This window comes from Rana temporaria, chromosome 7 (assembly GCF_905171775.1).
Source record: "Rana temporaria chromosome 7, aRanTem1.1, whole genome shotgun sequence".
Classification (NCBI taxonomy): Eukaryota; Metazoa; Chordata; class Amphibia; order Anura; family Ranidae; genus Rana; species Rana temporaria.
In genome coordinates, this window is record NC_053495.1 from 193,469,148 (window position 1) to 193,479,140 (window position 9,993).

A 9,993-nucleotide genomic window follows, 5' to 3' on the forward strand; every position below is an offset into this window, starting at 1 on the left:
CACCACAGCTACAAAATCCCTAGCTGAATTTTGTACACGGACAGAAGGGGGAGATAGAGAGCAGCAGGATTAACCAGGTTTTTTCCCCCCAGAATAAGGAAAATCTTATAGTGAGTATAAACACCATGTAATACACCATTTATTGATCGTTTAATGATATGGGTTTAGTGACACTTTAAATCCTCACTTCACTTTTCTCCACTTTCCTTGTTCCTTGACTCTGGGAAAACATTTAACCTCTTCCCCAACCGCGCCATAGACAAAAGACGTCTACAGCGCGGTGGAGTTATTCTGGGAGGACGTCCCTGGGACGTCCTCCCAGAATCCTTCACTCGCGCGCCCCCTGGGGCGCGCTCCCGGAATCATCTGTGACCCGGCGCATCACAGATCGCGGTAAATCGCCGCGCGCCCCCTGGGGCACGCTCCCGGAATCATCTAGACCCGGCGCATCACAGATCGCGGTAAATCGCCACTGATAGCGGCGGTTTACCACATGATCGCTCCGTCAAATGACGGAGCGATCACTTGTAAACAAACCGGCGTCATGTAATGACGCCGGTTCCTCCCTCTCCTCTCTGTACCGATCGGTACAGTGTGAGAGGAGAGGGGGGGAGAGCGGAGGCAGCAGCAGCTGCTGTGGCTGGATCTGTGACAAATGCAGTCACAGATCCAGCCAACCATCCCTGCGCAATACTCTGCAATAACCCCCCCCCCATACTCTGCAATAACCCCCCAATACTCTGCAATACCGCCAATACTCCGCAATACCCCCAATACCCGCTAATATGACAGAAACAAGATTATTATTATTTTTTTTTTACAGAATTGTCAGTGTTTTTTCTTTTTTAGCGCAAAAAATAAAAACCCAGAGGCGATCAAATACCACCAAAAGAAAGCTCTATTTGTGGGGAAAAAAGGACAAAAATTTCAGATGGGCACAATGTTGTATGACTGAGTAATTGTCATTCAAATTGTGAGAGCACCGAAAGCTGAAAATTGGTCTGGTTAGGAAGGGGGTTAGTCAACCACTTAAGGACCCCTTCACACCGATATACGTCGGCAGAATGGCACGGCTGGGCACATCAACATACCATATCCTCAATCTATGCATTAAGGTGAAAAAACATCTCATGATGCTGGCCAGACCCCCCCTCCCCCCCGAGGCCCCGTTTTACTTACCTGACCGCTCGGTCCCGAGATCCTTTTCGCCGCTCAGCCTGGCCGCTGATTGGCTAGAGCGGATGGATTGAGAGCAGAGCAGCCATTGGCTGGCGCTGCTGTCAATCACATCCAGTGACGCGGCGCGCCTAGGGGCGGAGCCGAGTGAGCGGCTATGGCCGCTCACTGTATCACGGGAGTGCGCTCGCAAGGACTCATCGCCATGCGAGCTCCCTCGCATGAATGTGATGAGTTCTTGCAGGGAGGACCAGAGACAGCCGCCGAGGGACCCCAGAAAACATGGCAAAATGAACTGCACAGTGGAGGCAAGTATAACATGTTTGTTATTTTAAAGAATTTTTTAACCCTTTAAATGCAATAAAATAAATTGGGGTTTTTTTTGCCAAAAAAATCAAAAAAATTTCCCTTTTAAGACCATTGGGCGGAAGTGACGTTTGACGTTGCTTCCGTCATCCAAAAGTATTGAGCCGATCGGGGGCCATCATTCCCCCACTCGGCATCCAGCCTCAGAGGGGAAAGGATGCGATCGAGCGTGATGGGGTCCTCTCCCGCCCCCGATAAAAGTGATCTTGCGGCAAATCCACCGTGAAGTCCACTTTTGTCTGAAAGACAATAATTGGCCTGGTCATGAGGGGGAGGGGGGTAAATCTTCCGGAGGTTAAGTGGTTAAATCTCTTTCCAGTGATTTGTGAGAATTTTACTAAATAGATTTTTCTTTGTAGGAATAACTTTCTGTCGTCACTTCCTGATGAGCTGGAAGCTCTGACCCGCCTACAATCCATCACCCTTTCCTTTAACAGGTCTGTGATACGTATTGCCAGGAGGATACATTGAAGTGTGACCGCTGTTTATTTCGTTATTGGTATAAAATTGTTTGTCTTTATAATAATTATTTGTTTCATTCCATGTATGTATGTGCCTGTGATCAGCCTAAAGTCTAAATGTAAAAAATCCCTGACAGGCAGGGTTTCTTAAATAACAGAAGAGACCCCAGTGGTCTTCTCTGCCATAAGTGCCTCTCCCAGACTGTCTGCACTAATGTATTCTGAACCACGCATGTGCAGATCAGGCCACAGGCGACTTCACAGCTGGCTTTCCACTGCACATGTGCGAGTTGCACTGTGCTTTGTGAATGGACCCGCAGCCTCATGGGACCTGTGATGTGTCCCAGGAGGTTACAGGTTGTGGAGGGTGGAACCGTCTAGAGCAGGGGTGTCAAACTCAATTTTATTGGGGGGCGCAGCAGCATTATGATTGCCCTCAAAAAGGCCGGTTTTGTCTGTAAGATTAGATGTCCAGCACATCCCCTCCCCTTTACATTAGATGTCAAGAGCCACCCCACCATCAGAAGTTGAGTCCCTCACTCTCCCTTACATCACAGTGCACCCCCTTTCCTTGACCATCCGCTTGGAAGAAAATCATCGGGCTTTTAGGAAAAAACTAAAGACCCACCTCTTCTAATGGATCAGGACAACACTGGATGCAAAGCGCCTTGAGGCGATTAAGTTCGCATTTGTTTCGCTATACAAGTTTCTCACTCACTCACTCCCTTTCCTTATGCTGCGGCTGGGAAGAAGCTGAAAGCATTGCTTGAAAGCAAAAAGTAAGGGTCTGGAGGAGGACGAGAGGAGGGCTGGAGCTCTCCTGCAGATGCAGGAGAGGTACGAGGGCAATGGGAGCCACGTGGCACAACTGCGCAATTGTCAGTTAAGCACTTAAGCCCCGGACCTTTAGGCAGCTAAAAGCCCAGGCCAGGTTTTGCGATTCGGCACTGCATCGCTTTAACAGACAATTGCGCGGTCGTGCGACGTGGCTCCCAAACAAAATCCTTTTTTTCCCACAAACAGAGCTTTCTTTTGGTGGTATTTGATCACCTCTGCGGTTTTTATTTTTTGCGCTATAAACAAAAATAGAGCGACAATTTTGAAAAAAATGCAATATTTTTTACTTTTTGCTATAATAAATATCCCCCAAAAACATATATAAAACATTTTTTCCCTCAGTTTAAGCCGATACGTATTCTTCTACCTATTTTTGGTAAAAAAAAAATCGCAATAAGCGTTTATCGATTGGTTTGCGCAAAATTTATAGCGTTTACAAAATAGGGAATAGTTTTATTGCATTTTTATTATTATTATTTTTTTTTTTTTACTACTAATGGCGGCGATCAGCATTTTTTTCGTGACTGCGACATTATGGCGGACACTTCGGACAATTTAGACACATTTTTGGGACCATTGTCATTTTCACAGCAAAAAATGCATTTAAATTACATTGTTTATTGTGAAAATGACAGTTGCAGTTTGGGAGTTAAACACAGGGGGCGCTGAAGGAGTTAGGGTTCACCTAGTGTGTGTTTACAACTGTAGGGGGGTGTGGCTGTAGGTCTGACACCATCGATCGAGTCTCCCCTATAAAAGGGATCACTCGATCGATGCGCCGCCACAGTGAAGCACGGGGAAGCCGTGTTTACATACGGCTCTCCCCGTTCTTCAGCTCCGGGGATCAATAGCGAAGGGGGAGGCTAGAAACGAATAGCCGTGCCCTCATCCTGGATCGCTCCCCGACGATTTCCGACCGCCGCATGTACATATACATGCGGCGGTCGTTAAGCGGTTAAAGCGACTCAGTGCTGATTTGCAAAAAGTGGCCTGGTCTTTGACCACCAAAATGGCCCGGGGCTGAAGCGGTTAATGGCGCCCCATGCATCTCATTACAGGTGTCAGGGACTGCTTTTTGAGTGTTTTTTGCATGTGGGAAACCTAATTGGTTGCCCGTACATGTGACGTGCACGTGTGCGCTCCATGGAGCCCAAGCCTCGATTTAATGTTGTATTCCTGTGTGAGCAACATTGTAACATCATCTTTTATTCCTCTGTTTCCAGGTTTAAAACTTTCCCAGAGGTTCTGTACCGGATTCCTACTATGGATACAATCCTCATTAGCACCAATCAGATCGGATCCATAGATCCCTTGCAGCTGATTAAACTGACCAAGCTGTCCACCCTGGACCTCCAGAATAATGACCTCCTGCAGATCCCGCCAGCCCTGGGGAGCTGTGAGAGCATAAGGTGAGGGATGGTTGAGTCACCTTTCCTGGTAGTCTGATAAAGCCAAGCCTGGTGCCTCCTGCTATCCTGCACAGTGACATGATTCCAGCAGTTATTAAACCCGAAACCAAAAATGTCATATATTGCAGCTTACCAATCATTTGATGTGGTGGCTGCATCAGTTTTATTTTTTAAGGCTTTTTTTTTTTTTTACAGCATGTAAATGAGAGGATAACATGAGGTACAAAGTGCCTCTAAAATTCATATGGAGCAGGCTGATGCGTTTCGGGGGCGCACCGCTCTGAAGAAGGGACTGCGCCCCCGAAATGCCTTTAGAATCCTAAAAGAGCCTTTGATAACATTTAGTTCCACCTATGTGTAGGGTTTTCCCTTCTTGAATACAATATTTAAGTAGCGTGGTGACGAGAGTGGCCGCGCCCTCGAGATGACGTCAAATGTAACAAAACGCGAAGGACGGAGCTTATACTTGTGATGTCACCGCGCACGTTCGAACCAGGAAGTTTAGGGCCCCGCAAAGCTGCGAAGGGCCCCCCAAATTACTAGAGGCTCCGCCTGGTGAGAAGTCATTTTCGGCCCCTCACCCCGCTTCTCAACTTGCTGGCTGCATGGGAGAAGAGGTTCTCACTTTAATGTAAGATGTCATTTCCAACAGCAGAACACCCCCTCCCTCCCCTGCTTCTCAACTTTAATCTTTAATGTGACATGTCACTGTTGGCAGCCCCCCCCCCCTTCTCAACTTTAATGTGACATCTCATTTTGCTTAGGGCCCCAGGGAGGTCAGGATCGGCACTGATCATACTGACGTACTATGTTGGTCATATGTGTACATCAATCATTCTTGGCATTTGGCAGAAAAAAACTGTGTCCGTACCTGTATAGTCTTGAACTTCCTGGTTCGAATGTGCATGGTAATGTCACAAACATAAGATCCGTCTTGCGCGTTTTGTTACATTCGACGTCATCTCAGGGGTGGGGGTGAGGGAGGCCGCTCTCGTCACCACGCTACTTAAATATTCCATCCAAGAAGGGAAAACCCTACACATGGGTGGAACTAAATTGTTTTTTCTCAGTAAGAGCTGTGAAAATGTGGAACAGACTCCCTCCAGAGGTGGTTCTGGCCAGCTCAGTAGATTGCTTTAAGAAAGGCCTGGATTCTTTCCTAAATGTACAGAATATAACTGAGTACTGACATTTATAGGTAAAGTTGATCCGGGGGAAACCCGATTGCCTCTCGGGGGATCAGGAAGGAATTTTTTCCCCTGCTGTAGCAAATTGGATCATGCTCTGCTGGGGTTTTTTGCCTTCCTCTGGATCAACTGTGGGTATGGAGTTGGGTGTATAGGATTGTACTGTGTTTTTTATTTTGTTTTTTTATTTTTTGTGGTTGAACTGGATGGACTTGTGTCTTTTTTCAACCTGACTAACTATGTAACTATGTAAATGTGATCAAAGCCTAATTTTGTGTTCTGAAGGGGTCAAATCCTGTCCTCCACATCAGTGCAAAGCGGGATAGGAGCCAAACCTCCTTTCCTGAAAAAAAGACTTGCTGCACGTTGTAATGCACATTGTGAGAAGCTTGCAGCGTGCGGTGATATCAGAGTAAACTATTTCAGTCCCGGAGAAGAGCCGGTACAACTGTGCAAACTACTTTTGACTGAAGTATATATTTATCTGGCCACAGTGATGTGTCTAATGCTGGGTGTGTATTGCTTGTCCACAGAGCTCTCCATCTGGAAGGAAACCCCTTCAGGAACCCGCGGGCGGCCATTCTGGCCAAGGGGACGACGGCTGTTATGGAGTATCTCCGGAGCAGGATTCCCACCTAATGATGTGCGGGGAAGAGGAGCAGCCGGGGGTTTCTTCACAGGGGTCCAGTTCTCATCCAATGCTGGGGGATATATTGGTTTATTCTGAAATGTTCCACTGCCGTCATCCATTGTAATTCCTGACTTGTATCTATTACACTACTATGGGGAGACACAACCCAATGCCGGGGAGCCTTATTTTTTTTTTCTTTCCTCTTCAGACTCAACCAAAAAGGACAGCGAGATTTGCTCACGGTTCATTTGCCCATAACGTCTCTTCTATGGTTTTGTATCATATGTGGTTTTTCCCTCCCTTTTTTTTTTTTTTTCTTCTTTCCTTTTTTTTCTTTCTCTTTCCTTATTTGTTTCTTATTTCTTTTATTTTTATTTCTTCCTTTTTTTTTTTTTAAGGGGAGCCTTATTGAACCTCAAATGTTTCTCGCACTGCCAACGCTAAACCTCTTGGTGGGAGTATACTTTAGGTAACAATGGGGTGGATTCAGGTAGGGGCGCGCAAAACTGCGGCGGCGTAACGTATGACATTTACGTTACGCGGCCGCAAGTTTTACAGGCAAGTGCTTGATTCACAAAGCACTTGCCTGTAAAGTTGCGGCGGCGTAGCGTAAAAGGGTCCGGCGTAAGCCAAATGATCCCGTAGGGGGCGTGGATCATTTAAATTAGGCGCGTTCCCACGCCGAACGTACTGCGCATGCGCTGTCCCTAAAAATTCCCGATGTGCATTGCGGTAATTGACGTCGCAAGGACGTCATTGGTATCGACGTGAACGTAAATGGCGTCCAGCGCCATTCACGGACGACTTGCGCAAACAACGTAAAAATTTCAAATCGCAACGCGGGAACGACGTCCATACTTAACATTGGCTGCGCCTCCTAATAGCAGGAGCAGCCTTACGACGAAAACGACGTACGCAAACGACGTAAAAACCGGGCGCACGTACGTTCGTGAATCGGCGTAAGTATGTAATTTGCATACTCTACACTGACATCTATGGGAGCGCCACCTAGCGGCCAGCGTCAGAATGCACCCTAAGATACGACGGCGTAAGAGACTTATGCCAGTCGTATCTTAGGCTAAAGTCGGCGTATCTAGCTTTCTGAATACGCCGGCGCTACTTAGCAATTACGCGGCGTATCTATGGATACGCCCGCGTAATTGCTCTCTGAATCTACCCCAATGTTTAGATTTTACATTTCATGACAACCATGAAATTGATTCTAAAGAGGACCTGTCCCTACTTGGCGTAATGCAGATTGTGCTTGGGTACATTGTGAAAAATTGCAGTGACATCATCACTGTGCTGTACATAGTCTGTGCTGAGAGCAGAGCTGTGGGAGGGGCCCAGCAGGCTCTACCCACTACAGGCTGTCTGTAGAAAACTACAGGAGGGGGCGGAGACAAGACCAGTCACCCTGAACAAGGAGAGAGAGCAGCAGTGACCGGTCTGCATTACAGGAAGCTCCTGCACACTTCATTACTGCACAGGTCTGGAAGAAATGCACGCCAAGATTCAAGGAGGAATACATGATTCTTGTATTTGGACAATATTTGCCTAGCCTGGAGTTCATCTTTAGGCTGGGCTCACACTATACTACACAACAGCAGTACGACTTTCATCCTACATTGGTCCTACATTGGTCCTACATCGGTCCTACATTGGTCCTACATCCATCCGACTTTCATGAACAGGATACTACTTTGATCCGACTTTGTGATGGTCTGACTTTGTTCTTTGACCAATCAAAACAATCCCAGAGTGAGATAAATTCCTTTTACTACTGCTGTAGGCTTGGTTCACACTATACGGCTGGGTTCACACTTGTCCGACAAACGGTCCTACATTGGGAGCCTCATGTAGCATGACGTGTGAAAATCAATGTTTCCCTATGAGAGCCGTCTTAACTGGTCCTACACAAGTCGGTCCGACTTTGAAAGTGCTCCCTGTACTACTTTTGGTCCTACATTGATCCTACTTCAGGCCCATTGAATATCATTGAAGTCGGACCAAAGTAGTATCCTGTTCATGAAAGTAGGATAAATGTAGGACCAATGTAGCAGAGCAAAGTAGGATGAAAGTAGTGTGAACCCAGCCTACTACACGACAGCAGTACAGCTTTCAGGCTGGGTTCACACTACTACACTACTTTCATCCTACTTTGCTCTGCTACATTGGTCCTACATTTATCCTACATTGGTCCTACATCCATCCTACTTTCATGAACAGGATACTACTTTGGTCCGACTTCAAGGGGCTGAAGTAGGATCAATGTAGGACCAAAAGTAGTACAGGGAGCATTTTCAAAGTCGGACCGACTTGTGTAGGACCAGTTAAGACGGCTCTCATAGGGAAACATTGATTTTCACACGTCATGCTACATGACCTCCCAATGTCGGAGCGTTTGTCGGACAAGTGTGAACCCGGCCTTAAAGTGTAAGTTCACCTCCAGCTTGGATTCGCTGAAATCCATATGCTCTGAATAGAACATACCAGGGCTCCTTCTGTTATAAATGGTGTACATCCTCCCATTACAAATGCAGCTGTGAAGGTAGGGAGGTTCTCTCCATAAAGACCACTGGATCCTTGATCCCTATTCATCCTATAATTTACTGGACAGGCTGGACATTAAAATTGTGAGCCCCCTAGTGGCAGCTCTGTGCTGTTCAAACTGCGTGCATGTGAATGTGCAGTGCACCCTCTCCTTCAGCTGAGCTCAGTATCTGAAACACCTGGCCATTCAATAGGCATGTGTTCAGCGTGCTCTCTTCTTCAGCTGAGCTCAGTAGCCGTAACTCTGGGCCATTCAAAGTGTGTGCATGTGCAGCGTGCTCTCTCCCTTCAGCTGAGCTCAGTAGCCGGGCCATTCAAACTGTGCATGTGTGCAGCGTGCTCTCTCCTGTTTTTGCTGAGCTCAGCTAGAGAAGGAAAGCATGCACTGGCATAGTCTGTACAGCCTGGAGTGGACACTAGGGGGCGCTCAACTGTATTGTCCAGCTTATCCTGAAAACGACAAGATCAAGAGGAATTGAGGGGGCCAGTGGTCTTTGTGGAAGTGCCACAGCTCCATGTGTAATGGGAGGATGTACATCATTTAAAACAGAATGAATGCTGATATGTACTGTTCAGAGCATATCGAATTGCATCAGGGGATTTGGGGAAAATGTTGAGACTTTAAGCCCATTTTGCATTATGGTGTGGGGTACAAGTGTAGAAAACATACCGTAGCTCAACTGCTGCATCCAAACTGCAATGGTTGAAACCCGGTGCTCTGGCTGGGAATTTCCGTGTCATGTGTAGCTCAATCACAATTAGAAAGCCGGTAACTTCTGAGGAAGGCCATATTGGTCGAAACACATTCGATTTTTACACTGTATATGCTGGAATGTAGCCAATAAGGATTTTGGAATGAAGAGTTCACTAAGTTCTCAGGTCTCTAATTGTGATACAGCGGGGGTACAAGGTGTGAGGGGTAGAGCTCTCCAAGGGGGAAGGACTCCAATCCAGACCCTGCCTAGGTGCTCGTTCCACTAGACAGCAGGTGCTATTTCATCAGCCCATTTTTTTAGGCCAACAAACTGTCCATTGTTGCTCTCAGATACCCAGAGTGATGTGTGACCTTTCTCAGGTAGTGAATTTGGTTACCTTTAGCTCCACCCTCTTGACACCCAGGGCCAGATAATCTATTGATGATGTGCCATTAAAGTGGTTGTAAACCCTTTACAACAACTTTATGCTACAGGTAAGTCTAAAATAAGGCTTACCTGTAGCTACCCAGGATATCTCCTAAACCTGCAGGGTTTAGGACAGAGGTGGCAAACTCAAATTCATCGGGGGCCGTATTAGCAGTATGGTTGCCCTCAAAGGGCCGGTTGTATCTGTAAGAGTATGTATGTATGTGTCCACTATTATAAATAATTGTCACT

At 46.8% G+C, this 9,993-nt stretch overlaps 1 protein-coding gene across 1 annotated transcript in view; it reads left to right on the forward strand.

Moving 5' to 3' along the window:
- Positions 1 to 6,246, forward strand: part of LRRC40 (leucine rich repeat containing 40) — a 52,588-nt gene extending 46,342 nt beyond the window's left edge. Inside the window, exons 13-15 of the mRNA XM_040360717.1 lie at positions 1,902 to 1,979; positions 4,064 to 4,249; positions 5,970 to 6,246. Coding sequence (XP_040216651.1) covers positions 1,902 to 1,979; positions 4,064 to 4,249; positions 5,970 to 6,075 — 370 coding nt within the window. The 3' untranslated portion in view covers positions 6,076 to 6,246. The remainder of the gene's footprint in view (positions 1 to 1,901; positions 1,980 to 4,063; positions 4,250 to 5,969) is intronic.
- Positions 6,247 to 9,993: the final 3,747 nt, after the last annotated feature.